This window comes from Pocillopora damicornis, chromosome 4 (assembly GCF_964200805.1).
Source record: "Pocillopora damicornis chromosome 4, jaPocDami1.2, whole genome shotgun sequence".
Classification (NCBI taxonomy): Eukaryota; Metazoa; Cnidaria; class Anthozoa; order Scleractinia; family Pocilloporidae; genus Pocillopora; species Pocillopora damicornis.
The window spans coordinates 4,378,998-4,400,289 of NC_142673.1; the positions used below are offsets into that span (position 1 = coordinate 4,378,998).

At 37.1% G+C, this 21,292-nt stretch overlaps 1 protein-coding gene and 1 long non-coding RNA gene across 3 annotated transcripts in view; both read left to right on the forward strand.

Annotated features, from left to right (window-relative positions):
- Positions 1-20,206, forward strand: part of LOC113685626 (uncharacterized) — a 52,241-nt gene extending 32,035 nt beyond the window's left edge. Inside the window, exons 47-68 of the mRNA XM_089202585.1 lie at positions 7,165-7,365; positions 7,465-7,705; positions 9,836-10,121; positions 10,451-10,559; positions 10,825-11,169; positions 11,745-11,783; positions 11,905-12,022; positions 12,560-12,631; positions 12,984-13,055; positions 13,417-13,488; positions 13,599-13,670; positions 13,751-13,822; positions 13,998-14,069; positions 14,296-14,367; positions 14,737-14,808; positions 14,999-16,044; positions 16,351-16,538; positions 16,763-16,934; positions 17,857-17,917; positions 18,192-18,384; positions 18,836-19,015; positions 19,502-20,206. Of these exons, the coding sequence (XP_089058711.1) occupies positions 7,165-7,365; positions 7,465-7,705; positions 9,836-10,121; positions 10,451-10,559; positions 10,825-11,169; positions 11,745-11,783; positions 11,905-12,022; positions 12,560-12,631; positions 12,984-13,055; positions 13,417-13,488; positions 13,599-13,670; positions 13,751-13,822; positions 13,998-14,069; positions 14,296-14,367; positions 14,737-14,808; positions 14,999-16,044; positions 16,351-16,538; positions 16,763-16,934; positions 17,857-17,917; positions 18,192-18,384; positions 18,836-19,015; positions 19,502-19,624 (3,878 nt within the window). The 3' untranslated portion in view covers positions 19,625-20,206. The remainder of the gene's footprint in view (positions 1-7,164; positions 7,366-7,464; positions 7,706-9,835; positions 10,122-10,450; positions 10,560-10,824; positions 11,170-11,744; positions 11,784-11,904; positions 12,023-12,559; positions 12,632-12,983; positions 13,056-13,416; positions 13,489-13,598; positions 13,671-13,750; positions 13,823-13,997; positions 14,070-14,295; positions 14,368-14,736; positions 14,809-14,998; positions 16,045-16,350; positions 16,539-16,762; positions 16,935-17,856; positions 17,918-18,191; positions 18,385-18,835; positions 19,016-19,501) is intronic.
- Positions 837-5,823, forward strand: LOC149046537 (uncharacterized). Of its 2 annotated transcripts, XR_016186145.1 has the most exons (4): positions 837-944; positions 1,699-1,776; positions 3,929-5,115; positions 5,553-5,823. It is a non-coding gene; the product is annotated as an uncharacterized LOC149046537 (long non-coding RNA). The 2 variants fall into 2 exon arrangements; XR_016186144.1 differs by having other exon boundaries at positions 3,929-5,823.
- Positions 20,207-21,292: the final 1,086 nt, after the last annotated feature.

A 21,292-nucleotide genomic window follows, 5' to 3' on the forward strand; every position in this document is an offset into this window, starting at 1 on the left:
AAATTGTTATGATTCAAGTTTGTGGAGAGAGGGTTTTGAGTGAAAATAGGATGAAAAGAAAGAGACTGAGCGCCCAAAAAATAAACAAGAAATAAAGGGCGTAAAGGGAGTCGAGAAAAACGCGCAAGAAAGTTAGAGAGGACGCCAATACGGTTGAATTACGGTGAAAGGAAAGCGAAAGAGAACGAGAAAGACATAAGTAAAAAGGCAAATATCTAGCGAAGAGTAACGCGAGAAGGAAATACAAAGACGCTCCTAATACCAGACTGAGAAGAGGTCATCAACAAAGAGAAGCGAACTACAAAGCATCCGAGAAAGACGAGGAGGTAAGTCGTGTCTTATCTTGGTTTTCTCTAACGCTAAGGCCCAGAAAACGTTTGAAACGTTTTTTTAACAATCGTCGTTTGATACTAGTTTCAGTTTCTAATTAAAATCACGTATCGGTAAAACAATGAATTTGGCCTTCATCGCCTAAAAACCCTCGGGCTGGTTCAACGCTTTAAGTGTTCCTATTCTTCAAGGAATTTCTTGTCCTGTTGTTAAGAATGTTTTATACAGTCGTGGCGCTAATGGAAAAGAAGTTATCTCACGGATTTTGTTTTACCCAGACAGCTTTCAAATGGTAGCGAACGGCGAGGGCAAGTTTCTACCTCTTTCTCTCTTCAGTCAACTATCGCAGGATTTACTCTGTTCATTTAAAAAAATCGCGCTTTGTCGAAGAGGTGTTGTTTTAGCCTAAGAGCAAAGTGATAGCCTTTCCCAAAATTGAAATAAAATGAGATTGAGTCAGCGATGTCCATGTTTACACTGGGTCTGACGCGGTAATTTGATTTTGACACTATTGTCATGTGAGAACCCGTCAAATATCTGGGAATTAAATTACGGACCGCAAATATGTGGTGCGAACAAACTCACGGGTAAACTGGAATCAGTTCTACTGCTTAGTGAGTGAACTTCATTGTTCAGTCATGGTAGTTTTCAGCGCTATGTTTCCATGCTTTCTACTCGATTCGTACGAACTTCAGGAAGTAATTTCAATTGTCTCACAAAACATGGAGCCACACTCTCTTCTGTTAACATCTCAAGGCGTACTTAGTGCTCGGTTTATGATGAACATGCTTGCGATACGATATTTTTTCCCTAATGCTGGAAACTGAAGAATCGATCTCTGAAATCGATAGTCAACACATTTTGCAAGAAGCGTCTGAGCTGTGATCATGTAATTAAACGGGGTCTTGGCGATTGGAACTCACAAGCACGCTAATAAGCACATGGTTAGCGCATGGTTAGCGTAAATAATTGTTGTTCACAGTTTTTGAATTCGAGAGCCGTTTTTGAGAGTCCGTTTCAGTAACCTTCTTGGAAATTTTATGTTGAATTCATTGAGGTACAATCTCGGAATTTCATAAATGATTATGAACGGTTAATTCGTATCAGCGCCATAATTTAGGGAGGTTTTGTTCACACATTATCAGTTTACAATTCGTGAACCATTTCTGTAACCTACTCGGATATTTTCTTTTAAATTAATTGAGTCACATTCTCGGAATTTCATCCATAATTTACAACGACAAATCCGTAGATATAGCACAAGTGAAGCACATTTTAAACCTTCCATACGATTTTAGGAAACTATAATTAACTGACTCTCGATAAATTGACCTGTCATAACGCGCTGATTATTTTATTATTTTGCAGCCCCAAAAGCCCGGCTTATGACTGTGAAGATACTGAACTTGATATATTTGTTACACGAGGCACCCTAGAAGGAGGAAGGTTAGAATAAAATGATTACTTTTATATTGCACCCGGTTTACATAATTTGTAGATAATTGCTTAAAAAATACCTATTCTCTTTTCATCCATGAAAAGAGATATTACACATTTCTTAAACTAAAATCTGAATCACGAAGTTAACTTTATTTCAGTGAGTTTGAAACTTCATTGTTCATAAGAACACTTTACTGGAGTATGTTACATTTATTTGCAGTCTTTCTGGTACATGTGATTACGTAACCCTTTAACTGTCAAGATTTTATTAGTAATTCTCTTTACTGTCTGCCGTACAATTTATGTGATGTTTGGTTAGAGAATTTGGAATTGGATCAGCCAATTATCCTCTAATTTATATTTTTCTTTATTGTCATTATTCGCCTGCTTGATATTGTACTGATTGTACTGATAGTGTAAGGAGAAATTCTGTCAAAGTTACCAGTGGGACTAAAACAGTTAAAATGTGGGATTTCATTATATTGTAATGATTACAATTTTCTTATGCTTTCAAATGTACCAAAAAAAATGTGATGAGAATCAGATGTTATGAAACAATGGAAAAACCTGTTGCTGGTAGCTTATGTCTTAAATGTTTAAATGTTCACGGGAAATGCTCTTCTTTGAAAGCGAGGATACAGAAGTTTTTGAAGTTGGTAGAAATAAGCTGTTAGCAAGAAATGAAAAGCAAACTGACAATCATACCTTAATGCTAGACATGCTTCACTCAGACATGTCAGTTGTGTGTACCTACCATAATGATTGTAGAGGTGTCTTTCGTGAAAAATATTTTTTGGTGTGGCTGTTGTTCTTTGTTGATCTTGGTAGCCAAAAAAAGCTGGTAAAGGCATTGAACTTCATTTTTATATACACGAGGCACCCTCCAAGGTGGAAGAGTAGAAGACCATAGACTGATGTTTACCAGGCACTTACATTTACCACAATTATATGTTCAAGCAATACTCTTCATATATAAAACCGATTACATGATGTCTTTTACTCATTACACCCTAATATCAGCATGCATATTCTCCATGCTGTTCTCTATACATTTCCTGATGTGCTGGGAAGGAGAATTTGTTTAACAATCAAGAGGTTCTTCAAAAGATTATCATTTCCTTTATTCTCATGACCTTAATGCTTGATTTAGGGATGATATTGAAAGGAGAAATTAGACACTAGTCACTCTCTGGAATTAAAGTGTTAATAACTGTAAACATTTTATGTGCTCCTTGCATTTGTTGGCAACAATGGTTAAGATTGTTAGGAAAGCAAACAGATGAACAGAAGATAATGAAATGAGGGAAACTGTAAACCTTACCCTATGGTAGAAGAAATGATCACAGAATACTTAAGAAAGGAAACTTGAATTGTGCTAGCCAATTTCCTCTATTGCCCTTCATGTTTTTGATCAAACAAAATTTAATAAGTTGTAGGGTTTGCTTACAATGTGTTAAATCACCAGTGTGGACTTGCTGGTAAAAGATGGATACTAAAAATAGATGACCATAAGAAAAAGTACACATCTTAAAAAAAAAAAATCACACTAAAGTGGTGGCATGATTGATTTGTAATATTTAGAATGACAGAAGCAGGAAAAACACATAGAGCTTTTTCCTATTCACTAGTAAGTTTATTAGATTTCGGATTCTATATTCAAACTGTGTGATATTAAATTTATCTATATCATGCTTCATCATAGTTTGTTTACATGGAAAGGTAATTGTTATTTTAGCTTCACAGATGTTTTCATCGCTGTTGCAACTCACCAGTGTGTAACATAACAAAGTTTCATTTAACATAGAATGTTTCAAGAACTTTCTTTCTTTCTCTCCAACACCATTTATTTTGGAGCACTATTAACCCTTTATACCCTAACATCAGAATGCATATTCTCCATACTGTTCTAAATACATTTTGTTATGTGCTGGCAGGGAGAATTTTTTTAACAATCAAGAGGTTCTTTAGTTTATTATTATTGCCTTTATTTTCATAATCTTAATGTTTGATTCAGGGGGGTATTGAAAGGGGAAATTAGATGCTAGTCACCATCAGGAATTAAAGCGTTAAAGGAAGCAGGTTATTAAAAAAATTATAACTTTGATTCAAGCAAGTATTTGAATATGTGAGTAACATTTGATGTTTTCACATGTAACAGGATGATCAAGCTGAAGATGGCGTCAAAAAGGAGTGAACTCGACTGTAACAAATAGGTCACTACTTTTGAAACTTGTGCACATGGTAAATACACCTTGGCTTGCAATTCTGATGATTACAGTTTGCTGAGGTAATTGAAATGTCAGTCCCCAAGCAGGAACCACCCACATGACCTGTACAGTCATAGGCTATGAAATAACTTTAGAAAAATGCCTTTGTGTCAGTGGAACTGTTAAAATGCATAGGATTTGATGACTATAATGTATATCTCTTAGCTTTTAAACTTTCAACTTTGTATTAATTGCAACTGTTTACCATATTTATTTCTTTCTACCTCAAGCCCTCAAAAGTTGAAGCAGGTTATCTGACTGTCTTTGTTTGGAATGTATGATTATATAATTTTGCTGTGTAAGTTGCCACATTGTAACATGTAATATTTTTATTTGAATTGCATTAAATACTCTTGCTCAAGCTTTCCTTAATGCATGGTGTTTCTTACCAATACTCATACCTGAGCTTAACATTGACATATGGAATTGGTCACAAGATATGTGAGTTTTAAAGGGTGGGAAACTGGAAAAGCAAAGGTTCTCCTTTAGTTAGGACTGAAATTAAAGTGGGCTCTGCTATTTTAATTCATGTTTTTACTTTGACCTTCATGAAATTTAAATTTATTGGCATCTACGTAATGCACAAAGCAAGAATATAAATGACTTAGCATAATAGGTTATAAAATTGAAATAGGAAAGTTGTGCAAACCATATCTTGCCTTTTATCCTTCTCTGGATATTTACCCAAATAACATAGTCACTATCAGTCTCTCACACTCTCACTTTCCACTGAGCTTGTGGAAAGATGATAACCTCAGTATTTTTTTAAATGAAGGAAGGAAAGCCTGCCCTCTTACCACAGATAGTTGTTTTGTGCATCATCCATACATATGTAGTCTTATTTGTACATGAAGGTGATTGTTCTAAGTAGGCTAACCTATCAAATTAGTTGTGAAAAATTTTTTGTTTGAATTCATTTTACCTGACAAACTTAAACTGTATAAATAGAAACTTGAAATTTATTTCTTCTCCTTTTGAGGTGTGCATCAAAATTTTGGAAGTCATGGCAGGCTCGACCTACAGGTTTATAAGAAATCTACATGTGTGTGTGTCTTCAACATAAAAAACCAGTAAAAAGGCTGCTTAGCTTTTTTCATTAATACATATTTCTTTTTCTAAGAATCTTGTTTATTTGGCCTATGCTGAGTTCTAATTTTTCAAAAACAATTTACATTCTTTTGAATATTCTTAGATCTCCTAGTATCAGTTAATATTCATGTAATTAAAATAATTACATCAAGTCTTGCAGATGTTTGGTACATTTTTCCATTGATCCTACTGACATTTCATCATGTGTAGGGATTGGTATAGGCTATAAAAGTATAGTTAAATTAAATATTTGTTGTGCACAGCCTATGCATCAAATATTTTTAATAAAAGATTGTATCCTTCTTAAAAGTAGTTTATCAGAATAAGAATGAGTCACCAGGCACAACTATGGCTTTCATGATGATAGTTTCCAAGTTTGAAAAAAGTCACTGCCTACTAAAATCCTCTGTTCCTTTACCTTGACAGCCCAACCTCATCAAAACATTGGCAACAGGAATGATTAGCTAATTAACAATACAGACAAGAGAGCCTATTCCCACATACACGTTCCTCAATCCTGTTTGCTTACTATGGACACAACATTTCAAACATGATGTATGTTTCCCTGACTAATTATTTTGTAATGGTGTTCATAAATTGTGGAAATTAGTTGGGTTGAAATATAATACAACAACCTGCTAGTAGATAGTCAAATGAATACTTTTTACATATCAATAAAATTTGTGTTTCATGTTAACATGTTGCAAATAACTCTACCTTCCAGTAAATTCAACTATATGCAAACATGAGAAAATGCCATCAAAAAATTTTCAACCCATTTAATAAAGCCAATAACAACATCAACTCAGTTTTAAAACTTAAGATAAAACTTGATTGATGTTTGCAATTGATTACTGTGATGTAAAAATGAAATCTAGGTATTATCTCAAGTTTTCCACTAATGTCTCCATGATCGAATCCCAAGTCTCTCTTCGTCATCGAGTTTTAATCACGACATTTTAGCTTTAACTTGTCTTCTTTTAAAGCAAACTTTTGCAGTGCAAGAAACATGTTAGAAAAAATTTCGTTCTTCATTAGCTAGAGTTGCTAAGATCATAGGGAGTTGGCTTAAAGAAACCTACATTGCAAGTAGTTACATCAGAGGTTACCGAATCAAATAACAGAAAGAATCTCTAAAGAGACGCCGTGTGTTTCCCGCCAGAGGATAATCATGAAACAAGCAGTCAAACCTGGAAACTTCAAGAGAAGATAAAAGAGAAGCCCATACGATTCTGGCGTCTTGATTTACTAATTCACTGTTATCACGTGTATACTCTTCAATCGACCGGTGATGTCAAGACTCGAAGTAGTTTACCGTCGTTTCTTTCAGTTTTGGCTCATTTTCCTGAACCAAAATTATCAGTCACGCTCAAAGGAATATAATTTCAACTGATGCTCACATCGCACACTTCCTCTGACGAAGAAAAGATTCTCTTTCTTCGAAAATTTGCTCATCACATTAGGAACAACAACGAGTTGTAAGAACGTCGTCCCCAGTTTCCAGACCTCGCCAATTCTTCCCTTCCCTCCCCACCCCCCGGACTAGTCTCTTGATCCCCTTGAAGAAACTCTTCTACGGCCAGTGCTGAAGAGTTTTATTACAGTTTTTTTTTATAATGAGAGGCTAGAAAACAAACTAACAAGAGCTCCGCTTTTAGGCTTGGCTAAATCTATATATTACTACTACTATTACTACTACTACTACTACTACTACTACTACTACTAGCACTGCTACTACTACTTCTACTATTACTACTACTACTACTACTACTACTACTACTACTACTACTACTACTACTACTACTACTGCTGCTGCTGCTGCTGCTGCTGCTGCTGCTGCTGCTACTGCTACTGCTACTGCTACTGCTACTGCTACTGCTACTGCTACTGCTACTACTACTACTAACTTCTACTACTGCTACTTCAATTACTTCTACTACTGCTACCTCTGCGACTTTTTTTTCCTTACTGCTACTACTGCTCCTACTACAACAACTACCACTACTATTAGTAAACCTTCCTCTTTAACTTTTGTTAGATGATCGTCCGTGCGAGACATCAGTGGAGTCGTGCGGATGGAACATTGCGCGGGGTTGGAAAAGAATGAAATACAGAGATCTTGACAATATAGGTAGTGACGCCGATGATGAAGGCTGGTTGTTTTGGCATATTGTGTCATTCATTGTTTTTTTTTTTGCCCCGACCTCTCTCACCTTTTTTTGTCGCTTTCGGTCTGTTTTACCAACTTAACCCCTAGAACAAGCTTAATAGCCTCTTACAGAGATTACGACTTACGACTGAAGGAAGGTGCATTTTTAATGTTATATTTCTGCTTTAGGGATTATCAGCGATCAAAACTACGAGATCCACCTCCCCGACAGTAGCCGTGGCTATGTCTCATTCTCAGACATTCGACAGGCGAAAGGGGGATCCACCATCTGCTTTTGGTTAAAGACGTCAAACGTTGGTTTCTTTATCGAATATAGAACTGAGGCATCGGGAGATCAAAATGAAACGCTAATATTTGGGCTCTATTGTGGTAACAACACCTTTGATATTCTATTGGGAAGCTATAGAAGGTATCGAAAAGTTTTTTTTTCTGCTTTATTTTCTGCTTTATTTTTGAAAATGTGTTATTAAGTCATGATTTGAACCTGGGTTACGCAAAAAATACTACTTAATCTTAAGATGAAAATATGAAATAGCCACAGCTGAAGCTTTTTCTGGGATCCATATATATGACCCCCACCATTCGGGCGTGTGTGGATGGGTTACTGGGCGTTTTTCAAGATCACAGCATTCACGGTTAGCTTTCCAGAGTATTTGCAGAGAAATTTCGAACAGTTATGTTACCCTTCGAAATTTCAAAACAGGGGAACTTATAATTTTTAAACATTTTTAATTCAACGATGATATGAATCATTTTGGAAAAGAAAAAGGTAACTTTTGAGCTCGATTGTGAAGAAGAGACAGATAGAGTTTGCCTTGTTATGAACGTTTCCTTCCATTCTTGGTTCAAAGCTCGTGAAAAGATCTATAACGTCTTTCTGTATACATTGTTTTTTTTTCTTAAAAGATATTTCTGCTTCAATTAGAACTCTTTTTTTCATTACTTTTCATACACAGTCAATATTTAATGGGCGTGACAGATGATTCTTGGCACTACGTGTGTGTGCTATTGGATGGCAACATCGGACTACTAGCTGTATTCAAAGATGGTCACAGGAATTTTAAGGAAGCTCATAGGAGAAGACCCAATTTTGAATTTTGGACGGCTGGTAATAACAGGAAAAGAAACTATTCTCACAGATGGACAACAACTAAAAAACAAAAACCAAAGAAAAAGCGAAAAAAAATTAAATATTTCAAGTTGATTGGGAAGGCGTTAGATATAAAGCATATTCTGATGCATATTACACGTTCTTGAGCAGAAGCCAAGTAGCAACAGCCTGGAAGGTGGAGTGTTTTGGACTGTATCTGTTTGATTACATTCTTTTGGGATAATAGGAAATATAATAAGACGAGACCCTATTCGATTTAGGCGTTTGGTAGCGATGTATTTCAAGTATGTCACTTTGTTAATTGAAAAAATGTAGATATTTTATCAAAAACCTGTAACGGAAGGTAGCCAGCAATAATTAGCTAGTCATGGCAGAGAAAAAAATCTTGAATTATTTTTAGCTATCATATAAAATATATTCAAAGCAATTTGTGTTTCGTATAACTGCAGGAACCATGAGAGTTGGCTTCAGGAAAACGAACAACAGTGACTCAGCTGTTCTTGGCAAACTGAGTGGCCTCAATATATGGAGTTACCCTGTCCCAATAAAAGAGATTCTGCGCATGTCATATGGCTGTGGAACTGAAGCAGGAGACTCCAAATCCTGGGAAACAGTCAGGGATAAGATAACTGGAGAAGTTGAGGTTAACGACTCCAGAACATGCAAGGACAGAGAAGGCAAGTGTTCTGTTATGAGCAGAAATTATCTGTAAAGCTTAATCCTACCTTGTAATTAATAGGATGCTGTTAATGCTGTTAAATAAGTAAGGTATGTCTTTTCGTTATGAAAATGGTATGGTTTCGTAGAAAAGATTGTGGTTATTCATCGTAATAAAAAATAACAATAAAAGCTAAGTTTTTTCGTTTGTCTCACGATGAACTCACATGTGAAGTAGATCGCGACGTTTCGACTGCATACTGCCAGTCTTCTTCAGGCAATGAGGTCGACTGGTCATGCGTGATCTTATAAAGCATGATGCTCTACTGTGATTAGTTGTTTTTTCAACAGCTCTGATTGGTGCATTTCGATCCTTGCTGTTCACTCAGTGATTTACTCCCTCGGCGGTGCGCTGTCGCACGGCTCTCCTGTTGTTGTGTTTTTTGATTGTGGGCATCCACGCTTGTGGAATTTCTATTCCACTATCCCTGTTGTTATTGTTAGGGTGAAGTCTTATATGAATTGCCTCTTTAACCCTGCGCATGTAGTATTGAGAGTCACGATCAATAAACTTTAATTCGTTCCAGAGTGGCTTGTGTCCGGTTGTGTGGGTATGCTCTGAAACGGCGGAGATCTCGGTACGGGCGAGTCGATTTTCGTTTAGAGGTTTTCATTATTTTGGCAATCGTTCGGCGAGATCATAGCTCTTGGTCTGTGATCAAACTTATTGTTACTGATGAATGAATGTTATAAAGTTCTTTTTGCTAATAGAACTGAACTCAATATGTTCTCAGTTGGCAGACTTGTGGCAGATGGCATTACGGCCCACGTCAATCAAAGTGCTCTTTTTATGAGTCCTCTTTACGATGCGTCGCATGATGGCAAGAGTCGATGTCTACGGTTTCGTTACATGCTGCAAGGACCTGGGGAGAAAGCATTGACAGTTTACCGGAAGGCAAAAACGTCTCGTGAAATACCTATTTGGATCTCAAAAGGCGTCACCCGGGGAGACTGGGTTTATGGTCAGGTTCAGCTCAGCTCCATGTCAGAATTTCAGGTATAGAATTGTGCTTCTTCACCTTTTCTTCGATTTGCTCAAACGAAGTAGACCTACTTATTCTTTGCTTTCGTCGATTGGATAAAACCGTCAGCTTTTCGATGTTAGTACAATAAGTTACATCAAAACAAGCCGTCCATAAAACTGTGCGGACATATCGTTTACATTTGGTGGAAACTTTTTCTGAGTTGCCACGCGAACCTTAATCTATCATACTTATCCCATCCCCGCACCACCAAAATCGTAAGCGCACTAATAAAGCCTTCAGGCACTAGAAACTGCGATGAGATTAGTAATTAATTGTAGAAATTGTTTCATTACCGAGAAAGGTGCTTATAAAAGCGGAAATGGAGAGGAGAGAAGACTTAATAGCGTTGACAGGGCTGTACATCGACGAGGGAATAAATTGCACAGTGAAACCACTGTCGGCGAAAAAAGGTGGAGTATAACAATGTGATGAGATAGAAGGGGGAAGAATTTTTTTTAAATGAAATTACGTAAGGGCGTCATTGCCACTAAACTTTGAGACACTTGTGTTTTCGAAGCAATTGAAATTGTTATCGCGCAACTCTAGGACGATGCTGCCGCTGTCATTTGCGCTCATGAGGCACTGTACATGTACTTCGTGTCTGGTAACACCGGTCAGGTTGTAAAGGCAGACAATTCTTAAAATTTTTGCCTTCATCTGTAGTTTCTCTTTCAGCTTGCAGCGAGAACTTAACCAACGAAATAGGATATTTCTTCTCTCCTTCATATCCCGGAAATCTTCCAGATGATACCTCTTGCAAATGGCACATCATCGTCCAGAAAAACCACATCATTCGTTTGGAATTCCAAGAGTTTTTACTCGCGAACCACCCCAGATGCGAGACGTGTTTCCTTGAAATCTTTGATGGACGTGATTCATCTGCGACCGCGATAGGAAAATTTTGCGGCTATATGCATCCTCCGGTTGTCATTTCCTCATCAAATCATTTCACAATTGTTCTCCGCTGTATTGAGGGTTTGCGAATGACAAGATTCAAGGCCTTTTATTATTCTATTAGAAGTATGTTATATCTCAATAATTTTAAATTTTGAAAATATATCGACCTGTTTTATATGCAAAAGCCTCAGTGAAATGGAATTAAAAGTTCTGGAATTAAAAGATAAAAATCCATTGGATGACCAAATCAATGTAACTTGAGGTTGAAGTAGGCTTAATTGGTCTTTGGGTCACTTTCCTAAACATGAGGTGGAGATGTTTTTCGGTGAAATATGAAACTTTGTCTATTAGCTCGCGGCAGAGAGTTTGATGAGGAGCAGTATTCAATCATTCCTCCAAACAAAGGTAAAATGCCAACTGAAATGCGTAGTGGAGTACCTTTGACGATGTTTGATTTTTCTCCCACTTCTCTGCATTAGAATTAATGGTGCTAAATTGAGGAAATCGTATGTCAAAATCTGTGCTTGTTTGTAATAGATGTCACAATTTCGGAGTTTGAGATTCCACCTGGGGGAAAAAAAGTTTTGAACCGCAAAAGGAAGGATAATATCAATGGCTGCGACAAAGCCATTAGGGCTAGTCGTTATTAATGCCTTAATTATAAATTAGTGGCTATATCTAAGTTTTCCATTTTTCAGCTCAAGATTGGGAAGGATCGTCTTGCTCACTTCATCGAGGTAATGGAATCTTCATCGATAAACTGACTGTTTGAAATAATTTTTTCCAGTTTTTATGCAAATGATGAAAGGGTGGAAAAATAATGGTAGATGATAACTGAATGTCGAAAATCGTTTTTAGAGTGCCCATCAAGCTGCGAGTGTAAGGAGTTTGGTGAAGTATACGACAAGAGGATTCTGGTTATTGGAGAAAAGTTGCTGGCTATACCGAGTAATCTTCCCTCAAATACTGGAGCAGTGTATGTTTAACCATTTCCCTGCTTATCATCATTATCACTACTCATTATGCTTACAATTACCAAGTCTTTCTGCATACATACACTGAACAAAATAAAGCGATTTGGCATGATGTTTACGGCAACCGTCAAACGGCAAAAGGAATATTGAACTCATTAGCGCCTTTTTCCAGCCGTTTGCATTCTGAGGTGGAAATATTTTGATGTGGAAGAATAGATTTATGTTCAGAGAAGGTTATTACACAAAAAACGATCCTGCTGTTGTGTTCATTTCAGAGTTTGAGGAAATTGAAGCTGTAAACGTCATGCGTAAACTCTCTACATTACTTACGTGCATACGTTAAGCCGTTCATTGATGATTTTGGTTAGGAAGATTTTTTCGAGGGATTTTTCCTCCTCTTGATGTTTTTTAGCGAATTTTAGCCTGCTGATAAGGTTTCCTTGTTTGGTTTCTTTAGTTCTAGTTTTGGTGATTCCTTATGAAGGCTATATTTTTCACCGTACAAAATAATGTGTCACTAATAATATCATATTTACCAGGGTTTTTCGTCAAAATCGGATCTCGCAACTTCACGAGAAGGAGTTTTCAGACCTTACAATACTCGAGTATATGTGAGTTGAACGCCTTATTCTCTGTTTTTATTAGTGGTAGTGTTAGGTTTTGCTTGACATGCGAAAACTTTAAAGATGTCAAATAAATGTATGTATATTTAACCAACTCTCTGATTCCTCACGCTATCCTTGGGTTAGCTAAGACAAAAATAATGTATTTTACAGTACACAATACGTGTCTACGAAATTTATTCTGCAAGTATGGAGAGCACAATTAGAATAGGACTATCCAGGTTTCTTGCTGCATTCGATATCTTGAAAGATCATCGATAACGAGTTGAATGATACTCCTCGAAAAACTATACATTTTAGAGATATCAAGTTAATAAGTCAAGTGTTCTCTTTGAAACAGTGACCTTAGCTTCAATAATCTGCTCCACTTAGATGAAGAATGTTTTCACAACCTATCTTCTGTTACTACACTGTGAGTATTGGATGGCAATTATAGATTAATAAATATCAATTAGATCATTCCAGAGAATCCTCAACAGTATATTTGCTGGCGAACTTGTCATCTTTCTCACCTCAAATGTTATCAGGGCCGATAGGGACATTCCTCCCCATTGCTTCATTCGAACCATCATCCTGAAGGAATCTCAAACGACCAGATCAGGCTGGTGTGGTTGCTTGTGTGACTAGGAGAAATGGATAGCCAGGGTAACGTAGTAAGCGTTTGGGAGAGGGCTGACGACGACATCTCAATGCATCCGTCTCGCATTATTGCTTAGATTTGTTGAAAGGAACTGTTAGAATCGTACTCAAAGGCTTTCTTGTGTTCTCTGCAGGAGACTGAATTCTAACTTTCTTCGAATTCTTCCTATCGGAGCACTCAGCGAGCTCCCTAATCTAAAAGTCCTGTGAGTATCTCCAAATATAATCTCATTCTTTCACATTGCATAACATCATGAAACGACGATCGACAAGATCTTCATGGACTGAGCTCAAGAAAATGTCTATTTTATTTCAGTGACTTAGGAAGTAACCTTCTTAGCAGTATCAGAAGTGGGGTGTTTGATGCATTGTCAAATTTGAATATTTTGTAAGTACTCCTTTTCAGTAACATTTGAAAGCTGACAAAGATTGAAAACTTTCAAAGCATTATTTCGCCTTTGTTTTTAGGGGTTTACGCGCAAACCAACTGACGAATTTGCAGTATGGCGTTTTTGGCAACAAAAGCAACATGACTCATTTGTAAGTAAAAGGATCTCTTTTGGTCTAAGTCAATCGCCAAAGTCATACCATTGCTATTCAAAACAAACCGAAGGGTTAGGATGAGGAGTTAAGTTACGCAGTGAAGCCATATGTCTAACCTAATGCTTTATAAGACATATTCGAAATGTAATAATGGATTTCTAATTTTTATAAGGTACCTTCAGGAAAACAAGCTGACAGCATTGCCAAATGGCTTGTTCAAAGATCTCTCCAAGTTGGAAGTCTTGTGAGTGCTGAGATGAGCAAATTAATGTCTTCTCAAATTACTTAATCTGCTTTAAAGGGAAAATTTGATAACTTCTTGTTCAAACCATGATAGTTTTCTTAATTGAATTTTGATTGTGCTCATTGTTTAAAGTAGGCTGAAAAGTGACATTGAGATACACGTGAAGAGGGTGTAAATTCGCCTATAAATCGTGTTGGGATTTTGTTTAACGTCTCTCATTCTACAGAAATCTAAGCAGCAACGAGCTGAAAACAGTGACAAAGGAAACGCTTCAAGGGCTCAGTGCACTGAAATATTTGTAAGTAGTTGGAATTTTCAGCCTTGAGGGAGTCTATCTGTGGTGATTTATCTACGCTGAAGTACGGTGTAGGTGTAATGTCCGTAAAATAAATGAGGTCAGTGGTAAAAGAGAAATAAGTTACAATGCTCGATCAGTCTGAGATTGAACCAAAGGACGTATTAGCTACCAAACGCTTTTACTTTACTTTACCCTTGTTCGTCAGCTTAAGTGTGGACAATTCGTTTTCCAAATAGCTTAAGACAATTCTTTGTGCAGTGATTAAGTATTACTCTTCTCTATTTCATCAAGCCTGTGTGCAGATATTCAACTTCAAATAAAAACTTTTGAACCGGTCAATCAAGTGTTCTTCTTGCTTGATAAAAACAGGTACTTGGACAACAATAGATTAGCTAACGTACCTACAGATGCATTCAACGAGCTGACTAGCCTCAAGTATCTGTAAGTATTTTACAATTGATATATTAATAGCTACGTTTTTTTGTCTATCTAAATTGGATACTTCATAATGATGTAACCTGTCAGTCGACAAAATATGTGTATAGATATTATTCCACGTATCATTTCTTATTTGATTGATGACATTGTAGTTCAGATGTAAAGTGTTTTCGTCTTGAAAAAATTCCAACAGGAAACTAGATCGTTTCATCCTTTGTTGTTACGCTGAGAAATCCGTGGAAGGAATTACTTGTGATTCTCCTACCGATGAGTTCTCCAGCTGTGACGACCTGATGAAGAACAAAACGCTTCAGATTTGCATTTGGATTCTTGGGATCCTCGCCTTCCTCGGCAACCTTCTTGTCATAATATGGCGAATAATTGATAAAGAAGAGAACAGGGTTCATTCATTCTTGCTAACAAATCTTGCCGTAGCCGACATGTTTATGGGTGTCTATCTTTTGACAATTGCAATTGTGGACGCGAGATGGCAAGGTGAATATTTTAAGCATGACACAAAATGGAGGGCTGGTATAGGCTGTCAAGTTATTGGAGTCCTATCCATGCTCTCAAGCGAGGTATCAGTGCTGATTTTAACAGTCATCACCATCGACAGATTTATTTGCATCATCTTCCCTTTCAAGTTTAAGCGTCTTACCTATAAGTCTGCCGTATTCACTTGCGCAGCCGTGTGGATACTTGGTGTAGTCATCTCCGTGATACCAATCACCAGAATAGACTATTTTTACGATAAAAGTGGTGATTTCGGTTTTTACAGTCGCTCAGCTGTTTGCCTTCCTCTTCAACTATCCGAAGGAACTCCTGCCGGCTGGGAATATTCCGCCGCTTTTTTCATCGGTTTAAACTTTGTTTCGTTCACGTTTATCTTGGTGGCGTACATCTTAATGTTTTGGACGGTCAAGCGCTCTGCCCGCGCTGTTCGATCAACGAGTTTGAACAAAGAATCTGCAATGGCTAAGAGACTTATTTTCATTGTGATGACCGACTTCTGCTGCTGGATACCTATAATAATTATCAGCATTTTGTCCCTGACAGGAAATTTCTACGATCCGGACAAAATTGCCTTCGTGTGGATCGCAGTGTTTGTTCTTCCGCTCAACTCTTCCCTTAATCCAATCCTGTATACATTTTCGACAGAGAGAACGAAACAAAGCTTAGCCAGAAAGAGGAAAAATATTACCGGTATGGTTATGAAGTCTTTGAATAGTCGCGCTGGAGGTGGGTCGAAAAATGACAAGATTCACTTTTTAATATTCAATTGTTGTTACATTTTCCATGGACTTAGTAGGCGATGATTTCTTTGAAAAAATGCACTTTTCTTTTTGCATCTTCATGTTTTCCAAATGTACAACTTTCAGTACAATATTCACTTTGAAAGTTACAACAAGTTGCATATGTAAAAAGACCTCTCAGAAAGCTGAGAGCCCAGTATGAAGTTGTCATGGTTCCTTATCTGAACCTTTTGTCCAAGTTGGCTACGAACTCCGTTAACGTGATAAATTATCTTTTCCTTTCTATTTCTAGATCAATCTATGGACTGCCTGAGAACAAATGCTGAAAACACTTTAGTCTCCATTGCTGAATCCAGTCCCCGGCCGATTAAAAAAATTGTGGAAAAACAGGAACTGCAAAGGAAAATAGTGAAGACTAGGTTAAAGCTGATCGAGGTAGTGGATATCTTTCAAGAAGATACCATAGGAAAGCGTTCAACGGTAAGAACCTTTAAAAACATATATCTGAACTTTTCAATAGATACCTACTGAAGTAAGTTAAAGGTAGGTTTCAAACATACATTTAGGTCTGTCATTGTAAACCAACCATAAATACATCGATCGATATTTCCGTAAGTGCTCCTATGGATGGTCCTATTATGCAAACGCAAAACGATACTGCAAACGAGGAAATTGTGTCCCCTTGCTGTCTCCTTGCTATGTAGGGTTACGTCACAGCTTGGTGCGAGGAAGAAGGGGTACTTGGTATGGTATTACTGAAGTACTTCGGAAAGGAAATGAAGGAAGACTGGACTCGAGAGATCGATATAGTTGAAGGTCTTTCTAGTAGTGAAGACCCGCAAGACAATCTTCTTCATTATCGCTGGCACTCTAAAGGTAAGTGACCATCTTTACTAAAAATACATCTGAAATTTCTGCCCATGTGTAAGAAAATGCACTCATTTCAGAGACTCAGCAAAAAACGCGAAAAACCAAAATCCACAGAAAAACAGGAGCAGCTCTGATTAACAAATAGATTTCAAGTTGCCGTGCGTCTGTTCAGTAATAGATCACAGATGACGTCAAAATGTGGCCAGAACAAAAAAGTGACACACGAGGCGCATCCGAGTGTGTCACGATGGTCTTACCACATTTTGACGTCCTCTGTGATCTATTACACAACAGACGCACGGCAACTTGAAATATATTTTTTTTATATAATAAATAATTAAAAAAGTTTTGATGATGACGTCATCAATACATCTGTCCTCCAAGAGATCATGAGTGAGAACCAATCAGAATGTGTGCACAACTGAGCTTATCACATAAAAAACAATAGATTCTTTCTTGAAACAAGAGTGCAATTCCTTTCATGAATGGAGTAAGCTTAGTTGACGAGGTTTTGAATTGAAATAATCGAAATGGATCCAATCATTTTCAATACAGTGGCTAAATCACGTGTCTTAATAGGTGGATACACTCGAAAGGCGTGCTGATATATTCTAAGTAGGGAGTAGTCAGGTGCCAATAATGGTTTTTTTTAGTGTTCAATATTCCCGCGCTCTACAGGCTTCTCCTGGAAAAAGCTGATCGTACGTGGTTAATTTTAGGGCTGATTTTGAAGTTGGAACTAGCAGGTTGACATATTTAAGGCTTATGGTGCTTTTTTATTTACTCCAAAATGCGGAGAAACTATATCGTAAGAGAGGCAGGGGGTTATCATAATAGAAGTAAGTACCTAGTTTTGTTTCGGGTAACAGTGGGCTGCTAAATGTCTAGGTCGTTTAGTTATTATACTGCTGCGGTTGTTGATTTTTAGCGTCTGAACAGAGTATTGAACATGGCAAGAAGAAGATTCATGGCATACAAGGAAGTAGTTGGTAAGTTATCATTGGCCTAACTCTGTAACGGTCATTTAAACTGTAGTTGTCTCGATAAACTGAACTAAGAACATGGACATGGCCGACGGAAACTTCGAATTATTTTAATTAAGTTAAATTTTCATTTTTTTAATTTAAAGTGCACTGTTTTAAGTTTGACATTTCCTTACTGTACGTAAGGAACCTTATTGACATTGTAAGTGCTGATTTATCACAATTTTTACTGTACGTTCTCCTCTTAATTAGCTCTTCATTTCTTCTGAATTTTGTTAAGGCTCATTTGTTACGATTTTGAGTCGAGCTCCACTTTGGAAGATTTTCTTTCGGAGAAAGGAATTGTTATCAACTTCGACGCGGTATGCGCTGTAGTTTGTGACGTCATCACCGCTATAGAACATCTTTTGAATCATGGAATATCTCATAACAACATCACAACTGGCAACATTTTGATCAGGCATTGTCCAAGAGTAAGTTGATAACCGATGTTTTAGAGCCTGAAAACTTTCGCAGTCCATTGATAGCCGTCAAATTATCTTAGTCTCGCCTGAATTCTCTTACGATAGATTTATTGTGGTGCCAATTCTAGTCTAATGAGCAATAACATAAGAAATGTAGAAAAAGTAAAAATCGTGTCTCTTAATGCACGAGACCATTTGCAATGGGTTTCACTTGAGAAAGTTTTAAAATCCTTTTCTGTACACCTCATCCACGCATGTCGGGCCTCATTTGATATTTATCTAAAATTAGTGTTCTTGTAGTTAGTGTAATTAGTGTAGTTAGCTAGTGTAACGAAATAACAATTTCACCCAAGAGCGTGACCAAGTTGGCTTTCTAGCGGGCAAATAAAAGATTGACGATAATCCCGCCATCATGAACGAGGTCTACGAAGCGAATTTGACAAGATCGACACGTTTACAGGTACCTCCGATCAAAGCCGTTCTGGGTGGATTTTCTCAAGCGTCTAAAGCAGATGACGCCGGTGCGTTCACAAACTCGGCAGCCGACGAACAGAGTTGCTATAGCCACGACATAAAGCAGTTCGGACATTTACTAGCAACCTTACTAGGACACTGCCATGGCTCCAGTGAATACGTTAAGGTAATTACTATGAAGTCAGTGCCAGTTGGTACTTATGACGACCTAGAAACAGCTTGGTTGATTTGCAATTACTGATCCCTGGTTAAAGAAAAACCGTCAAGATTAAGAACCGCATGTAGATTGTTTACCATCTTTTAATTGGTTGCCTTAGCTTTAGTGGACACAAAAGAAAGCTGACATCTATTTTTCACATATTCAGTAATAGTTAATTAACTACGGTGCAGCAAGATTACGAAACAAAATGACCCTTACAAGTATTCCAGACCACACCGGTGTATTTCGTCGAATTATCTTGCCAGGGCGTTGTTATCGTAAGTTTCGCCATCAGTCTCATGGTAAAATTGTAACTCTTCTCTTGACCTCTAAAAAATTGTCACTGCTTTATATAAAGCTGTAAGTAAGGATACAGTTATCTTATGCAATGCACAAAAAGGTGGCTGATTAAAAACATAACTTCCTTCCTTTTGTTTTGTTCATGTTCTGTAGTTGCATGAGATTATGAACCTGTGTTTCGAGGATACAGAGGAGAAGAGGCCTACAGCACGTTACATCCGCGAAGTATTGGAAGAAACCTGGTGCGCTGAGGGGGTTTGGGATACATACCTATGAGGAAACTAAAGAAAAAAATCGAAATTATCTTTCCAATCGCATTTGGTACCGAGTTTGAAATGGTTGTATTAGTGACACCATCGATTTCTCTGAGTGTTCGGTCAGTTTTTTTTCTCATTTTTAACTTGCTTTTGCTGAAACAAGAAACGCTTTTCGGTGATTTGCCTAACATCGAAAAAAATTGTTGCATTGCTGCTTTCTATTATGTGCAGGGTGCTGCTTGGGTTATTATGATGGCAAACGGATAGAAAGTCAGCAGTTCATTTCAAAATAATTTATACAATAGCTGCTCAGTGTATGTGAAGTTCGTAAGTATTATTTTAGGGGCGAAACACCCGAGGCTTCCGAGGAGGATTGTCGGTTCCCGTTCTGTTTCGGCTTCATTAGTTTCGATTAATTAATTAGTTGACGAAAATAGACTATGATGAATTTAGGTCATTATAATGTACATGAAAAAATACTCAGTTCTAATTGGTTCAGATAAATGCAGTTTCAGGTAATTCAATGTAGAAGGTTAATTCAGTGCAAATAAGTAATGAAGCAGACATTCTGATTGTCAATAGAGTCAATGAAACTCACAGATAGCTCATCACCGGCGTTTTAAGTAAGTTTCTTTCGCCACTGCAACAACAATACAGCAGCTGAAAAACAGCTATAACAACGAAAACACATTGGTTTTCAGTTTTGAAAAAGTGGTGTTTAGAGATGGGAATTACTAAGGAAATCGAAAATTGCGAGCCGACCCAGCTTAACACTTTACTCCAGCGATTCTACGCCGAAATTAATAACAAACATAGTTAAATCTCGCAAACGACGATTTCATTTCATCGAAAGTGATTCGGACACAGACTGAACAATTCCTTGAACTGTTTAGCCGGACTTTGAACCTTTTTTGCGCCTTAAAGATATGAAATATCATTGTAATTTATTGTTTTGATCGTACGCGGTTGTTTTGACCGAATGCACAATGTCACTTGCGGGTTATAATAAATCATGTTTGCACTTGATGCGCGCGCTTTGCTTCTGCATAACTATAATAAGCTATCTGGAATTTTTGATGTACATTTTTCATACGTAATCTCATGATTTTTCTTTTGCAATTTGGAATAAATAAGCACTTGTTAAGTTAATCTTTTCAAAGACCACAAATTGCACTTTGTTTGTCTTTGAAAAAATTTACTCGTACCTATTTATTGCAAATTGCACTCGAAATCATGTAATTAATTATCCTAATGAAAATGAAAGTAGTAAACTAATGACGATAATGATAACGGTAGAGATAATAAAAATGAGAGTATTAACAATAGTATATGACGGAGCTTGAGACGAAATAATTTAAAATGGCGGTCACTCGGACAAATCCAAGATGGTGCCAAAACTGGTTTTGGTAACAGGTAAATGTGCGGGGGATTTGATGAGATGCAAACCGCATAGGTATGTTGAAGACCTAAATGTAATAACTGTTTTAGATGTAATAAAGTCCTAAATGTAATAAGATTTGGTCCTAAATGTAATAAAGTCCTAAATGTAATAAGATTTGGTCCTAAATGTAATAAAATCCTAAATGTAATAACATTTGGCCGAAATGTAATAAGCCTCCGATGCAATCATTTAATTCCGCTAGTGCATTGTTGTTATAGCAAGTAAAAAGACGCTGATTAATATCAG